The sequence below is a fragment of the Hemiscyllium ocellatum genome, chromosome 11 (assembly GCF_020745735.1).
Source record: "Hemiscyllium ocellatum isolate sHemOce1 chromosome 11, sHemOce1.pat.X.cur, whole genome shotgun sequence".
NCBI classification, from domain to species: Eukaryota; Metazoa; Chordata; class Chondrichthyes; order Orectolobiformes; family Hemiscylliidae; genus Hemiscyllium; species Hemiscyllium ocellatum.
Genome location: NC_083411.1, coordinates 46,448,741 through 46,466,230, shown reverse-complemented (window position 1 = coordinate 46,466,230; position 17,490 = coordinate 46,448,741). Strand labels below are relative to the sequence as shown.

At 42.5% G+C, this 17,490-nt stretch overlaps 1 protein-coding gene across 1 annotated transcript in view; it reads left to right on the top strand.

The window, feature by feature from the left end:
* The window catches only part of LOC132820328 (sodium- and chloride-dependent neutral and basic amino acid transporter B(0+)-like), an 86,160-nt gene that overhangs the window by 43,591 nt on the left and 25,079 nt on the right, over positions 1-17,490 (top strand). Inside the window, exons 6-9 of the mRNA XM_060832351.1 lie at positions 3,065-3,197; positions 4,736-4,876; positions 13,425-13,653; positions 15,607-15,732. Of these exons, the coding sequence (XP_060688334.1) occupies positions 3,065-3,197; positions 4,736-4,876; positions 13,425-13,653; positions 15,607-15,732 (629 nt within the window). The remainder of the gene's footprint in view (positions 1-3,064; positions 3,198-4,735; positions 4,877-13,424; positions 13,654-15,606; positions 15,733-17,490) is intronic.

Sequence of the window (17,490 nt, the reverse complement as noted above, 5' to 3'; positions counted from 1 at the left end):
AGCGCTGCTTTGATGTTTCTTCCGGTATTTATAGTGGTTTGTTCTTGCCGCTTCCGGGTGTCAGTTTCAGCTGTAGTAGTTTGTATGTGGGGTCCAGGTCGATGTGTCTGTTGATGGATGTTCTTGCCGTTTCCGGGTGTCAGTTTCAGCTGTAGTGGTTTGTACATGGGGTCCAGGTCTATGTGTCTGTTAATGGAGTTTGTGGATGAATGCCATGCCTCTAGGAATTCCCTGGCTGTTCTCTGTCTGGCTTGTCCTATGATGGTAGTGTTTTCCCAGGACACTATTCAAAAGAGCCACAACACACTGCAGTACACCAGAACTGCGAAAAGAGGAAGAGGAACACCTATACAAGGTATTCGCCAAAAACGGATACCCACGCAACTTTATCACCAGATGCCTAAGAGATAGACCACGGAACGAGGACATGCCACAACCAAAAGGACTAGCCACACTACCATACGTCAGGAGCGTCTCAGAACTGACAGCCAGACTATTGCGACCCTTAGGACTCATAACAGCACACAAGCCAACTTCCACACTCAGACAACAACTCACTAGAACAAAGGACCCAATAGCCAGCACGAGCCAAACTAACGTAGTTTACAAAATACCATGCAAGGACTGCACAAAACACTATATAGGACAAACAGGAAGACAGCTAACAATCCGCATCCATGAACATCAGCTAGTCACAAAACGACACGACCAGTTATCCCTAGTAGCCATACACTCAGACAACCAGGAACATGAATTTGACTGGGAAAACACTACCATCATAGAACAAGCCAGACAGAGAACAGCCAGGGAATTCCTAGAGACATGGCATTCATCCACAAACTCCATTAACAGACACATAGACCTGGACCCCATATACAAACCACTACGGCTGAAACTGACACCCGGAAGCGGCAAGAACATCCATCAACAGACACATCGACCTGGACCCCACATACAAACTACTACAGCTGAAACTGACACCCGGAAGCGGCAAGAACAAATCACTATAAATACCGGAAGAAACATCAAAGCAGCGCTTCACAGGAGGCTCCAATAGCACTGATGATGTTCCCTAGCCAGGGAACGAAACGTTTGCAGCAAAAACTTCCAGCTCAGCGAACAGAACCACAACAACGGACAACCGAGCTACAAATCTTCAACCAGACTTTAAACACTTACAGGCGAGAAACGCTGAGATAAGCCCTTCTTCAGGAAGGTTCTCAGCCTCAACAACTTTTCCTTTCAATCCTCCCACTTCCTACCGACCAGAGGGGTGGCTATGGGTACCTGCATGGGTCTCTGAGCTATGCCTGTCTCTTCATTGGGTACATGGTACTCCATCTTCCACATCCAGCTACACTGGATGCAGTTTGCAAATGAAGCATCCTGTTCTCCACTCTGGCTACAGAGAGACTGATCCTCCTACAGCTACTGAGGCCTCACCTTTACACTGTGACCTTTTGGTTTGATTCCTAATGGCCTTGCGCATTACTTTTGGAAGACACCTATCAATTCCAGTGAGAGGATGTGATTTTGAGGTGTTGATCTTTACAATGACCTTTACACCGGGGCGGCACGGTGGCACAGTGGTTAGCACTGCTGCCTCACAGCGCCTGAGACCCGGGTTCAATTCCTGACTCAGGTGACTGACTGTGTGGAGTTTGCACGTTCTCCCCGTGTCTGCGTGGGTTTCCTCCGGGTGCTCTGGTTTCCTCCCACAGTCCAAAGATGTGCGGGTCAAGTGAATTGGCCATGCTAAATTGCCCGTAGTGTTAGGTAAGGGGTAAATGTAGGGGTATGGGTGGGTTGCGCTTCGGCGGGTTGGTGTGGACTTGTTGGGCCAAAGGGCCTGTTTCCACACTGTAAGTAATCTACTCTAATCTAAAAAAAACACCAACTACCCACTGCTTTCATATTGTGTATAAGTGTTCGAATGGGTTAATACTGATGATTGTCCGAAGCATTTGTGATAATCTCACATGGGCTGAACCCCTTGAGATCTCAAAAAAGTGAGACCTAGCATCTGGTCCTCCTAAAGTCTCTGTCAAACTGTATTTCCTATAAATATAGCATATAATTAGTTGTGAACATTCAGTAAACTGTACCTTATTATCCACACTACTGGTTAAACGAGGGAGTGGTTTTCCTCTACCACACTAGACCACGTAGTTCGTACACTCAAAAATGAAGGTGGTAGCAATCTAGCCAATAAATGGCAGCTTGTGCATCGTAGAGAGCCTCCTGCTGCATGATGTATCAAAGCCACATCCTGTTGCTGGTATAATGTCGCCACTAACTCCCCGCATCTATATCCTGATAAGTGGCCTCTCAGCTCACTCATGACTGTGCCTCTTAACCCCACTCTGTGAAGCAGGTGCATATATTCAAGCCCATTGTCTCTATCATGCTCCATTATGGTAGTCTTGGTAAATTTGTGAACCGTCTCCCTGGCAAACTGTTTTCCTACAGGCTTCCATCCTCGGGGGCAATCAGTATTCACTTCAACAGCGGTGTTTCCCTTTGATAGAGACAAAATAAAGCAGCAGATGCTGGAATCCAAAGTAAACAGGCAGGATGCTGGGAGAACCCAGCAAGCCAGGCAACATCTGGAGGTAGAAAAGTCAACGTTTCAGGCATAACCCTTCTTCAGGACTGGGGGTGGGTGTAGGGGGAGCTGAAGATAAAGGGGATGGCAGGGGCAGGGTGGTGAAGTGGGGAACAGGTGAAGACAGGTACAAGTATGACCTGGCTGGTCAATGGGAGGAAGGAATCCGGTTGGTGGCAGGGAGCAGTGGATGGGATGGGGAGGGAGTCGGGGGATGGGGAGGGAGGTTGTTTGAAACTGGAGAACTCAACATTGAGTCTTCCAGGCTGTAGGCTGCCGAGAAACACCCCCCTCTAATGGATACATCACTATGCACAGTCTGCCAGTCAAAACAAGGCCTTTTCTTTTAATCTCTCTATGTAGTTGCTTGTCCTTGAGAATTTAGCCTCATATAAGGAGGAAATTCACTCTTCAGTGCAATAAATGCAACCCTAACAGGTTCTGTCATCATTCATTCAGTGTTGTGGTTTTACATCGTTCAAGTTCAATTAATGAGACTGGGAATGTCGTCTGGCATCTAGCTATTTGTCTACTCGTGACCTGGCTGATTATTCTGCTGGTGCTGTGCAAAGGAATCAAAATTTCTGGAAAGGTAAAATTAATTTTGGAGAACCTTAAAGTGCATTTTTACTTTGGCCATGGTGGTAGGGGTCATGTTTTAAGGTTTAGAGCTCAGGAGTGAGCACACGGTGAGCCCTGAAGGCAACCTTGTTCCCGCTGTTAGGGAATGTGTGCTGAGTTTCCAATGTCTGTCGACAAGGCACTGACTCGAGTGAGCGTTTTTCTTTTATGTCGCTTCATGGTCAGCTCACTGCATTTCTCTGCAAAACAACCCAGTCAGGTTTTAGGGCGCAGTTGATTGTTACCGCGTCTTGAATATGCCAGCCTTCTGTCACATAGCAGCTCAAGGTCCCCTCACAATGCAATATCTGTGTCTCTCTGATCCTGTCCATGATATTTAACACCCCCCACCCACTACCAATCTAGCCGTTGTCAAATTGAGTGTGACTGACAATGGGATTGTCTGCTGCAGAACTAGCTATTGATCTCCTTTCTCATGTAGCACCGCCTGAAACATCAGAGTTCTTATGCAAAATCAGTGCATGAGTTACCCAACTCATTCAAATGCTTCAGAAACACCCCCTCTAATGGAGACATTACTATGCACAGTCTGCCAGTCAAAACAAGGCCTTTTAACCTCTCAATGCAGCTTCAAATTCCCATTTTTGGGGGCAAATGTACATCATTAGCCATACCGTAGAGCACCATAGAATCCCAACAGTGTGGAACAGGCCATTTGGCCCATCAAGTCCACAGCAACCCTCCAAAAATCAACCCACCCAGACCTTTCCCCCACCCTATTACTCTACATTTACCCCTGACTAATGCACCTAACTCTCACACCCTGAACACTTTGGGCAATTTAGCATGGCCAATTCACCTGACCTGCACATCTTTGGATTAATCGTCTGCAATTTTGGCGAACATGTCATTTCCTATCATTCCAATCAACAATCCTTGCATGAAAGCATAGGGAGGGAGAGGCAAATTATTGCATTAGCAGCTGACCAAAAATATGGCAAAATGTATTTCAAAACAGCTGAGAAATGTGCTCCCTTGATCAATTGTGAATCTTTTAAAGATGCTTGCTCACAAAATGTTCTTGCTCAGGCTGCCTCTACCTCTTTGCCATGACTGGGCTGTTTCTGAGCTAAATAGCTTCCGTGACAGCTGTGACTGTGTTGCCAAACCCTTGCTTAGTTGTAATCTGAAGCATATCTGCTATCGTAGTTTGTTATTCTTCAATAGATGCGCTTGTTGACATTTTATTCAAGCTCACTAACTTTAAAATGGACAACCGAAGAAGCATTGGCATTCTTGAATCAGCTTCACTATATTCGATGAGCTATACCAGTTACGATGTGTCACTAATTCACTGGTCAATATCAGACTAATATTCTGTTTGGAATCAATCTGCAGCTGTATATGAAATATACAGTTCATGGCATTATTAGTCCTGGTGTCTGCTTCATTTTCTGCATTGATTTACATCATATTAGTTTTCCATTAAATTTTCAGTGTTGTACCAGAAGTACAGAGAAGTTTTAACATGCTGCACTTCATGGCCAGGTGTCGTATTTTACTGTGGCAATCCCATACATTGGTTTGATCTTACTACTGATCCGAGGTGTTACTCTGGAGGGAGCCTATAACGGGATCAAATACTACTTTGGAAGAAATTCAGATTTCTCCAAACTGGCTGATATTCAGGTAAACACACCAGGATAATGTGTTTCAAGCACATTTCTTAGATATTAATGTACTTAATTCTCTTTCTTGGTGGATTCAACCCTATGCTGAAAATGTGTTGCTGGAAAAGCGCAGCAGGTCAGGCAGCATCCAAGGAACAGGAGATTCGATCTTTCGGGCATAAGCCCTTCTTCAGGAATTCCTTCATTCCTGAAGAAGGGCTTATGCCCGAAATGTCGAATCTCCTGTTCCCTGGATGCTGCCTGACCTGCTGCGCTTTTCCAGCAACACATTTTCAGCTCTGATCTCCAGCATCTGCAGACCTCACTTTCTCCTTGAGGATTTAACCCTATGGTCCAGCTTCTAAAGTTGTGTGTTGCAAGAGACTGAAAGAATCTTGGTGAGAAAGAGAAGGATTCAATCGTTGTGGTCCATAAGTCAATGATATAGAGAGTATGAGGCACAGTTTGGATCATATAAGAAGCTAGGTGGTACATTAAAGAACAGAATTTCAAGGGTTAGAATCTCTAAAAGCTACACACAAATTGACATAGGGATAAACTGGTTAGGGAGGTGAACATAAAGTTGAAGGCATGGCAAATGAACAAGACATTCCATCTCATGAGACACCGAGACCATCTTTTACTTTAAAAGGATCTATTGGGATGGGTTTCACCTGAACCAAGCAAGAGCAGGCATTCCAAAGGATAGGAGAAATAAAATAGTCACAAGGGCTTTAAGCTAGTAAGTTGGAGAAAGTAGAATAGCAATAGTCATAGAGAATAGAGTAGCAATCAGAAATTGTGCTTTAGTGACTACAGGAAAAGGGAAAACTTGAAGGGGCAAAGTGATTAAACCGTAAAGAGAAAGAAATAGGGTATACTTAGAGTATTGTGTTCACTTCTGGTCATGACATTGTAGGAAGGATATGGAGGCTTTGGAGAGGGTGCAGAAGCGGTTCTCCAGGATGGTGCCTGGATTAGAGGGTATAGGCTACAAGGAGAGGCTGGAAAATCTTGGGTTGTTTTCTTTGGAGTGGCGGAGTCTGAGAGGAGATTTGATAGAAGTCTATAAAATTATAAGATGCATAGATAGGGTTGACGGTCAGAAGCTTTTTTCCCAGAGTTGCAATGTCTAATACCAGGGACAGATATTTAAGGTGAGAGGGAGAAAATTCAAAGGAGATGTGAGGCGCAAGTTGTTTTACGCAGCGTGTGGTAGGATTCTGGAACGCATGCCAGGGGTAATGGTAGAGGCAGATATGATTGGGACGTTTAAGGGATTTTTAGATAAGCACATGAATATGCAAGAAATGGAGAGATATGGACCAAGGGCAGCAGAAGGGCTTAGTTTAATTTGGCATCATGTTCAGCACAGCATCATGGGCCCATTCCTGTGCTGTATTGTTCTATGTTCTATAAATAAGAAAAGTGAGCTAAATGTTACAGCAAAAGGACAGGTTAGGATGCCTGTGACCCATATATACATAATCTGCAATGTATGGCAAACAAAAAATGAGACTTCCAAATACATTATTGTCAATTGTAGACACAAATACAACTCGGAGGGTGCAGCATGCTGGCAGTTACTGAAACATGGGTGCAAAGGATGGTCAGCGCTAGGAACTAAACTGTGGTAAGACATGGGAATCTGGTAGAAAGAAGGTGCTGCAACACTGGTGAAAGATGAAATTAAATCTATGATCAGAGATGATATAACAGATGAGAAGGAGGCAGACCGTGGAGAGTTCAGGAAAAGCATGATAAAAGAGAAAATAGCGGATATTGTACTCAGGAAGTTGTTTAGAAATCACCACCCACCATCCATACCCAACCCACATTGGAGCGGTAAAGAGGCAGAATACATTCATCTACAGAAATTAGATAAGCACGTGGCAAAAAGTGTGACATGTTGTGGCACTCCGCATTCATCCTGCAACTTCAAGGCTGGCATTGTACAGGCAGTGGAAACATTTGAATTTCATTTCACATGCTATTTTCATTGTGGTGGGAATAATTTCGGAACCTGTGGGAACGCCACCATTGCTCTTCAGGAAGCTGCTGTGCAGTGGGAAACCTATTGACAACTTCAAATGTCATTATTAAACTAGTGACAGAAAAGCTTTGGCAGGAACATGTTCTTCAGCCTTTTGAATCTGTTCTACCAGTCAATACGGCATGGCTTGTTTTCTGTCTCAATGCCATATTTCCATTTTCTCCCTATACCCCTTGATCTCTTCATCCACAGTAATCCACAGAATCACACACTTTGAATGAAGAAATCTTTCCTCATCTCAGCCCTAAATGGACAATCCCATAGCCTAAGACTGTGTCCTCTGGATCTAGACTCACCAACCGTAGAAAACTATCCTCCATGTCCTTAGTCTGTCTATCCCTGTTAGAATTTTATACATTTCAACCAGATCCCCCTCTCATTCTTCTAAACTCAATTGAATACAAGCCCAGTTGAACTAATCTCTCCTCATGTGATAGTCTTGCCATCCCTGGAATAGCCTAGTGAAAGTCTGATGTACCCCTCTATGGCAAGTGTATCTTTCATAATCAAAACTGCATATAATACTCCAGGTCATAGTCCAATAGATTTATTTGGAAGCACTTGCTTTCAGAATGCTGCTCCTTCATCAGGTGGTTGCACAACCAACTAATGAAGGAGCAGCACTCCGAAAGCTAGTGCTTCCAAGTAAACCTGTTGGACTATGACCTGGTGTTGTGTGATTTTTAACTTTGTAAACCCCGGTCCAACACTGGCACCTCCAAGTCATAATACTCCAGGTATGGTCTTAACAAGTCCCCGAATAACTGCAATAAAACATGTCTATTTCTGAACCCAAGTCCTCTGGCAATGCAGGCCAGCATAGCACGTGCATTCCTAATTATTGCTGCACCTTACTGTCTACTTTCATTGATGAGTGTACAAGGATGCACATGCACACTTCAAAATATATCACTATTCAAACAATACTAGGCCTTTCATATCAATGTATATAATTTGACATTTAATCATGTTATACTGTATCTGTCATTTGTTATTGCATATTTTTGATACATTGACTGTGTTTAATGTTGTAATTGACCATATGCCTCCATCCTTACAGGTAAGTTGGCCATTTCCTTAACTGGTATTCTCTCCATTTTGAAATGCATTGGAATACTGTCAATTAGTGAAAATATTCCTATGCATTCAAAATCAAAATCCTAGGATGCTTAAGGATCCTGATGTGATGATCATAGAAATGTGGAAGTCCAGACAGAAGACGTTTTGATACAAAAATACCTTCACGTTTCTGGACTCATTTGATTGAAAAGCATTAGTTTAGAAAAAAAAGACAAAAATTGCCTAAGTGTACCTGTTAAGATATTTTCGAATCAGCCTGTTCAGGAATGTTACTACACGCCTCTGGACCCAGATTGGACTTGAATCCAAGCCTCCTGACTTAGTGTTTGAGATAATACCCCTGCACCACCCTCTATACAGTCCCTTCAACTTTTTTTTTGTTATATGTCCAAAAATCCTCTTGCACACAAACTGAATGTGTTTTTTTAAATCCCCATCACACCAGATGTTTTAACCCCACTACAGCTCTGTTCTACTACTGATTAATTTATCTGTAAAGCTCATTAAGGGTAATGCAGACCCTCAAAGGTGAGGGTGAGGTAGCGACTAACCAACCTATTCAGAGATGTTAATGCACACCTTTGGAGCAGGTGGGACTGGAACCCAGGTGTCGTAGTCCAGAGGTAGGGACATTACCACTGCACAACAAGAACCTGATTTTATTTTTAATTTAACCTACTTTTCCAGACAGCCTAGTCAGAGATGTTATTATACTCCTATAGCGCAGGTGAAACTTGAACTCAAATGTCTTGGTCCACAGGAAGAGATACTACCTCTGCACCAGAAGAGGGCACTCCATCCCCTGGAAGAATACTATGGGTAAAGATCTATAGTGTTCAGCTGTAATAGCTGTTCACACAGCTTTATAAGGCATTGAGGGTTTTTGACATTTGATAATTTTATGAGAATACAATTGAAAATATACTATCCTTGAGGTTTTTAAGTGTTTCTATTTTGTTTATTTTTATGGCTTTGTAGCTATTTAAAGGAAATTGTGTTCTTGACAGCATCGAAAGATCAACTTGTGCTGTATCATAAGGATCAATCCTTGGGCCTCAATTATTTACCATCTCTAATAATTAGCAAGTTTTGAGAAGATTTGTAGCTCAGGTGGTTTGTTCACTGAGCCAACTGGAACTCTTATCAACAAACACATTGACTTGGACCCGATTTACCAGCCCCTGAGAAAAAGAACAGGAAATGATATCGCCATATGAAATGACATTACCACAGGAAATGACATCACTGGCCCAAAGAAACCCAAACATATAAATAGAATGCAGGAATCATCAGCAGTGTTTCATCTGGAGGCTCACGGCAGATATTATCTAGTATGGTGACGAAACATCTGAAAATGAACCTTCCAGCTCAGCGAGCAAACCTACATTTACATCTCTAGTAATGACTTGGAGGAGGTGACAAAGTCAAATGTCTAAAACTTTGCAGATGTTACAACGATAAGCAGAAGGATATGTTGTGCTGAGGACATAAGGAATTTGTAACAGGATAGAGATATGTTAAGTGAGTAGGCAAAATCACCAAACCCCTACAGTTTGGAAGCAGGCCTGTTGAGTCCACACTGACTCTTTGAAAAGCATCCCATTCAAGCCTACTGTAACCATGCAATTCCCATGGCTAACCCACCAAGCGTGACATCTCTGCACACTATGGTCAATTTAGCATGGCCAATCCACAACCTGTGCATCTTTGGATTGTGGGAGGAAACTGGAGCACCCAGTGGAAACTTCACACTTGCAGGGAGAATGTGCAAACTCCACACAGAAGCTCAAGGCTGGAATTGAACCCAAGTCCTTGGCTCTTTGAGATAGCAGTGCTAACCACTGAGGAACTGTGCCACCCCATCTTGGCAGATGAAATTTAATGTAGAAAGCTATCAGTGTGCACTTTGGTTGGGAGAGTCAAAAGAATGGCGGTAATTTAAATAGAACAGAGAGGGATCCAGTTGTTCCAGTTAGTAAAATACAATGTGTGAGCATGCAGGTACAGCAAGTAATTAAGAAGACAAGTAGTATTCTCGCATTTATCGTGAAGGAATTGGACTCACAAATAATGAGTCTTGGTGAGGCTGCATCTCTAATATTGTATACAGCTTTTGCTCTCCATACTTGTGAAATAACATATTGGTGCTGGAAATGGTTCAAAACAGCTTTAGGTGACTGTCTGTGTGGCGTTTGCACATTCTCTCTGTGACTGTGTGGGTTTCCTTTGGGTGCTTCAGTTTCGTCCCAAAGGCTAGTTGGATTGGCCATGTTAAATTGCCCATAGTGTCCAGAGATGTGCAGGCTAGGTGGACCCGGCATGGGAAATCCGGGGTCATGGGAATAGGGTGGAGGAGCTGGGTCTGGATGGAATACTCTTCAGAGGCTCAGTGTGGATTCAACGAGCTAAATGGCCCCTTTCGCTCTGTAGGGATCCAATGATTCTACGAAAAGAGGTTTGCTCAATTGATTCCGAGAATGAAGGAATTAACTTATCAAAAATTTCTAAATGGGTTGAGTCTTTTTCTTAAAATTGGAGTTTAGAAGAATGTGGGGTGATCTTATTGAAATTTGCAAGATTTTGAGGCGGATTGACAGACAGGTTTTAAGATATTTGCATAAGTGGGAATTCTCAAATTGGAGAGCATAATTACAGTTGAAGGGCATAGTCCTGTAAAACTAAAATACAAGGGAAGTTGTTTTCGCAGGCAGCAGTGAATTTCTGAAATTCTCTACACCCGAGTTGTGGAGGCTAGATCCAAAAATATTTAAAGGGGGGGCAGATATTGCCTGTAAGTATTGAGCGGTTGAGGTTTATGCAGAGTTGAGGCCTGGATCAGATGTGCCATCGTCCTAAAGATTGTCAGGACATGTTTAAGGGACTGAATGGTCATACCATTCCTATTCTGTATGTTTCCATGTTCCTGATACTAAGAAGACGGTCAGGGTAAAAAATTCCGAGAATCACAAAAGGGCCATGTCATCCTTGAGCAATGAGTCAGATATAGTTGACAGGTTAATGTGTGTGGGTGAAGATTTCACTCATACTTGGTTCATTGTTGCATTGTTATGTTTGGAAAGGAGAAATGCAAAACTGCCTCAGATTTGGGTAAGACTGACTTCAATGCAATGTGACAGAGTCTGACACTGTAAACTGGGTCAACTGTAAATGAGTAAAACAATAGACAGTCAATGGGAGGTGTTCAAAACAATTGAAGATGATACAGAATGTGCTTATACCTCTCAGGCGAAGGAACCCCAAGAAAGATGCTTAAATAAAAAGTAACAACAAGAGGAAAAAACATGCAAAAATACAACAAAAAAAAACAGTACCTGGTGAATAGGAAAGAAATACACATAACAGATAACAAGAGCCAGAAAAAGGGAACATGATTAAAAAAAACTCTGCATGTGTTACCAAAACTGTGCAAACGAAAACTAATTGTAACATGAGGTAAACAAAAGTCTGGGTAAGGGTAATATGAGCAATTAATAAATTGTTAATTGTGATCTTATCAATGGAAGTGATGCTTTACATCAGTATTTATCATAAAGGAAAAAGTAGAATGCTGGTTATCCGAAAGTCACTGATGCTGAATCTGAGATCGAGAATCATTAAACTTAGATGCAAAATCAACTAACATGAAGAAAAGAATGGTAGCAGAATGGAAAATGCCAGGTCCCGGATAGTTTCCACCATAAGACGTGAAGAAAAAAACTGACACTACCCTAAAATAAGCTTCCAGCGTTCTCTTGATTTGGAAAATAATCCTTCAAATTCCGTGTGCTCTTCCCAAATTTAAGAAAGGTGGCTGAGTTAGTCTAATGTGTGCTGTTGTGAAATTATTCTGGTGTCTCAGGAGATGAACACCTTGAACATTTCCAGAAAAGTAGCCTGAATTTGTAAAAAGGAGGCAATTCCCGAGAAACATCATAAAACTGATTGAAGAGGTGTCTAGCATAGACAAAGCGAGCTCTTTGTCGAGACTTCTTGAGAAAAAGTGGTGAGAATTTGCATTCGCGAAAGAAGCTCACATCCCTTTTCAAAGTAATATATAAATAAATGCCTAAAGGAAGGTGTCACAATGGGATGTGTTTATATGAACATTAATGAGAATTGATGAATTCTGTACTTGCCAAAACAGCTGATGTCAGCAGTGCAGAATGAGGCATTGCCCCAAGGATCAAGTGTTACTTGATTAACTGCCACAAAACTGGGTGTGGGTGAATACTTTCTCAACTGTGTTTCAAGAATATACCTGAGCCCCACCCTTGGAACTCCACCAAGTGCAACAAAACAGGATGGAGCCAGGTATTCACATTAGTATGTCAGTTCAGAAATTGGTTTACACTTTGACCAACATGGCTGAGCATTGATACTCCCACAGGGAATCTATCAAAAAGGGGTAGTTTTAACACTGTGCATTCAGTAGAAGCCAGGTAAAAGTTTGGGTTGCTAGAGAATCATAGAATCCCTACAGTTTGGAAGCGGGCCATTTGGCCCATCAAGTCCACACAAACCCACTGAAAGAGCATCCCACGCAGAGACTACGCTCTACCCTATCCCCATAACCCTGCATTTCTCATGGCTAATTCACCTAACCTGTACACCGCTGGATACTATGGGCAATTTAGCATGGCCTATCCAGCACTTCTTTGCGCTGTGGGAGAAAGCCAGAGAGTCCAGAGGAAACTCATGCAGACACAGGGAGAAAGTGAAAACTTCACAGAGCCAGTGGTTCGAGGCTGGAATTGAACCCCAGTCCCACTGAGCCACTGTGCAACCCCACTGAGCCACGTTGCTGCCCCCAGGTAAAATGGAAAGACACCACAGCCTTACCAAACTATAGGGTTGCTGTCTCATTAGACTGGTGATGGTTTAACCTGAGGATCACGACACCTCAGGCAAGGGGAGACTTCTTCATGATACCTTTAGCCAATGTGGGGACTGAATCCACATTATTGGCATCACCCTGCATTGCTAGTCAGCTGTGTAGCTGGCAGAGCTGAACCCTGGCCTTTGTAACCTGATCCAGGCTTTGGGAAGCTCCTTGTACAGTTAGCCCACAGCTTTTTGTTTCATTCATCAAGAAGGCAAGAAAAACAGATGCCTCCCCAGACCAGAGGCCAGTGATAAAAGCAATGAGGTTTGTCAGAAGCACCAGTATATTGGTTCACTCATACGAAACACAGAATCATTAGTGAGCAAGTGATCAAATTGTCTGCATGGCTAGTGGAAAGATGGCCAACATGCATGATGGGAAAAAGCAGCAATGGTGTTGGAACCAGCCGTCATGAGACCATAGTGGTGGGATTGGCATGGGGTGGGGGTTGGAAGGGGAAGAATGGGGTGAAATATCCACAAATGTGAAGCTATCGCCAAACGGAACTCCAAAAGCCCTGCTGTTAATACATCCTATCTTACATTTTATCAGGTTTGGAAAGATGCAGCAACACAAATTTTCTTTTCCCTGTCAGTGTCACTGGGTGGTATAACAGCTCTGTCTTCCTACAACAAGTTCCAGAATGACTGTTTCACAGATACCATCATTGTCGGTGTTATTAATTGTCTGACGAGTTGGATAGCTGGATTTGCCATCTTCTCCACCCTCGGACACGTGGCTAATGAAATTAATTTACCAGTTTCAGAGGTTTCGCATTCAGGTATCTGTAGTATTTAAAATATATGATCTTACCTAACCATCTGAGACTCTCACAGGGAATCTATCAAAAACGGGTAGTCTTAACACCTCCGATTCCACCTGCTCATTTTGCCATCTTAGCATTCTGATTTCCTTTGGTCATCAGAACTATTTGCCATGTTCTCAATTCTGGATCAATTGAAAGTTTGGAGACCACTCCATCTGGTCTTTTAGATTTTTCCCAACGATTTAGGTTAGCTCTTGGTTTTTTTTTAATAAAGCTCTTTGAGTCCTATATGGGCGCTCACAATAGATTTCTACAACAGATGAGCAATCCTTTCCAACATGTTATCACTCAGTAGGTAAAGTTTAAAATCGACTCCATAGTGTTTAATTACAAAGCTTAGCCAATCAGATGTAACTTTCCATGTCTTGATCATAAGTTGGTTTATCCAATGCTTGCTCTGAGCCAAATACCCCTCTCCCTTCGCCTCCACCAGAACAACCTAAACCATTGTTTTGGCCCACAGGTTTGAGTCTTGCAATCAGTTTTGGCTCTCAGCCAACCGTTCTTAATGATAACTTTAGAGAAATCTGATTCTCTATTTGATCTCCATTATGAGCATTTTCCGGAATGGCTAATGGACTTAGATCAACAGAGGTCTGTTTACATAGTTTGAAAGGGAGTGCAAATATTCTTTGAGGTTTTTTTTTCCTTTAAGCACCTGTTTGTTTATTTGGACAGAATCAAGAAAGATTAAGAGGAGAAAAGCCCTCTATTTTGTTTGATTGGTACTTAACAGAGGAAATGTTTTAACTTGTTTGCCTATTTAATCAGCTTTTGAATCATTTTAAAGAAATGGCACATTGATTCTTATATAGCCAGCAATGGAAGGATGGATTTGAATGATGTCTGGGGACATGAAAAGAATATGGGGAGTAATTTATGGCATGTGGAGGGTATATGAGGGGTACGGATGAGCATAAAGTAAATTGGGATTGGGGGATGAGGGGCCACAGAAGTTGCAAAGAGGTATGATAGTCATTGAGGGACAGACAGGATATGAATGGAGCATGGAAACCTAAGTGCCAAAAGGTTTCTGACTCCTAACCGTATTCTCTCTGAGATTCATGAACTAGTTTACCAGATAGGGATCCCACAGACTCCCAAATCCCATTGTGACAGGGGGCTTGGGGCTGGTATTTGAATCTCCAAAAGCCTTCATATGAAAACGCTAATAACATAGGATATGTCTGCCAAATTGTGACTCAACACTTTCTGTAGTTTATGAAGGATATAGGGAATACAGAGAAAAGTTTGGAATTCTGACCCCAAGAATCTATTTTTTTTCTCTATTCCAGCCTGAATTCTGGGCAGGTGTGGGAGGGAAAACACTGACCCCTTCTTGTAAGATACTTTGAGAATTAAATGTAAAAATATAGTAATGTTTATATTTTTTGCATGTCCCTTTTTGATTCACTTTGATTTCATGTCATTTTTAATGTTGGACTTAATGGCAATTCGACATCACAAGCAAGATTTGGGGCAGTTTGGAGGAGCTGTTTTCCTTTCTCTTCTGTGGTGAATGATGTCAGTTGACATCGGGTTGTGTTTAAGAGCTGGCATAGCATTGGTGTGGAACCACACATGGTACTTTTCCTTATTGCCCCTGGTGGGACATGACTGGTCCTATCGATGGCTGGAACCGCCTTGTCAGTTCGGAGCTCCTGTCCTCGCCTCTGGCACACTGCAATAAGTGTGCACTGTGGAGGGGACTGCACATTTCAAATGCCAACCTTAGCTGCCTGGCAGAAGGTTCCAGTCAACATGATGGTAGAGAGGGCATAAGGGGTTTAGTGGCATGCAGAAAAACAGAACTACACCTCTTTACAGCTCTATTAGATAAAATGAAACATTTTGCTGCTGACTTTGAAACTCATTAATAACATTGCGTCACTTTTATTTACCATCTAGGTTTAGGATTGGTCTTTCTAGCATATCCAGAAGCCCTTCTCCACCTTCCAATTGCCCCTCTTTGGTCTGCTATATTTTTCAGTATGATTGTCACAATAGGATTAACCAGTCAGTTTGCAGTTGTAGGTGAGTGCTGTGTTTGTTAATTTAATTTGCGTCTAATTTTCCAAGGAGTAAACCTATTGAATCAAATAGTGAGTTAACTGTTTAAAGCATATTTTTGCAAGATTTCTTCCTAAGTTGTATGCAAATTGCATGAACCATTCTAAATAGTAACAAGAAGACTGACATGTTGGACCTTCTGCAGAGTTACCCAGCAGACAGATCACATCAATTGAAATTCCAGATGATCTGGTTGTCTGTTTATTAAGAACTAGCTTGTGTTATATTGGTCAAGAAACTTCGCCACCAAAAGAACAATTGTTCAATTGTTTAGGTTGTGGAGTCCATAGATTATGTTGGTTGTGGGCATTTGCATCCCATTTTTAGTTATTTGAAAAACCTTCTGTTATGTTTTTGGTTGCTCTTCAGCCCCACACTCCTGATCTTTGGGCACCCAGTGCAGAGGGGTGTGGGCAGATTGGAGGACCTCCTTGTGGGTCTGTTCCTGGGCCTGGCCAGGCTGGCTCTAAACAGGTCCGGGCAGTGGGCCGTGGAGGGGGTTATGTCTGCTGGCTGTCTTCCTCCCTTTTGCGGTTGTGTTCGAGCCTGAGTGTCCTTGGAGAGGGAGCATGTGGTGCCCACCAAAGTTCTCAATGTCTTTAGGGAGAGGTAGGCACTGCAGAGGATTGGAGTGATTTATTTCCCCCTCCAACTCCATTATGATTCAGTCCCTTCCCACTGTTTCTACCACCCTATCACTTTTGATGGTTTGAATCACCCAAAATGGCCTTTGCTCATAAATACTTAAAACACTGCTTTTACTGGTTTAAATAAAAGAAAAACAAAAGTCAATTTTGATGGTGGGAGGGCACTCAGTTGTGTGTGATAACATTTCTGGGTGGGGAAAAAAAAAGATAATTGGTTTTATTCCCTCAATTTGGTGCACCCAGCAACTATTGTCCTCATGTGTCTTATGACTGACCCCTGGGGCTAGATTTTTGTCTTGGCCATAGGAGATGTGAATAGTGACATTTCCCATCTACGGAAGCCCAATCTTGTCACTTCTACTCAGACTAGCCATGTATAGTGAACTTCTGGAGACACAGGCCAAGAGATTTTGTGTTATTTTCTTCCCGAATCAGCTTCAGATGAGTTCAGATGTTAAAGCAGGTTGGTTGGAAGGATTGCCTTATTCTGCTGAGATGTTGCCCTAGATTTCTGATGTAGGTTTTTTTCCTTCTAACCCTTGCCCCACCTGCACTCATTCCCAATCCTCTTAATACCCAACCCATCACTATGCTCCTACATACTCATTTCTCTGCACCTAATGCACCCTCCATAGCTATTCACATACTCTTCATTACTGGTTGACTTCAGAAGAAATGCCTTTGCAAATGGACACAAGCAAAGATTTCTAACAATCTGATAAACCTGTTTTATATAAATGCACTTCGTACTGATAAAAAACATTTAAAATGAATTCCCTTAAGTGGTCAATCAAAACTATATACAGAAAACATTTTAAAGAGAGATTATCCTTTGCTAACCACCTAAAACTAGGCAAAAGTGAGGACTGCAGATGCTGGAAACCAGAGTTTAGATCAGAGTGATGCTGGAAAAGCACAGTAGGTCAGGCAGCATCCGAGGAGCAGGAAAATTGACAGTTTCCTGATGAAGGGCTTTTGCCCGAAATGTCGATTTTCCTGCTGCTCGGATGCTGCCTGACCTGCTGTCCTTTTCCAGCACCACTCTGATCCAACCTCCAAAAACTGTCAATCAATT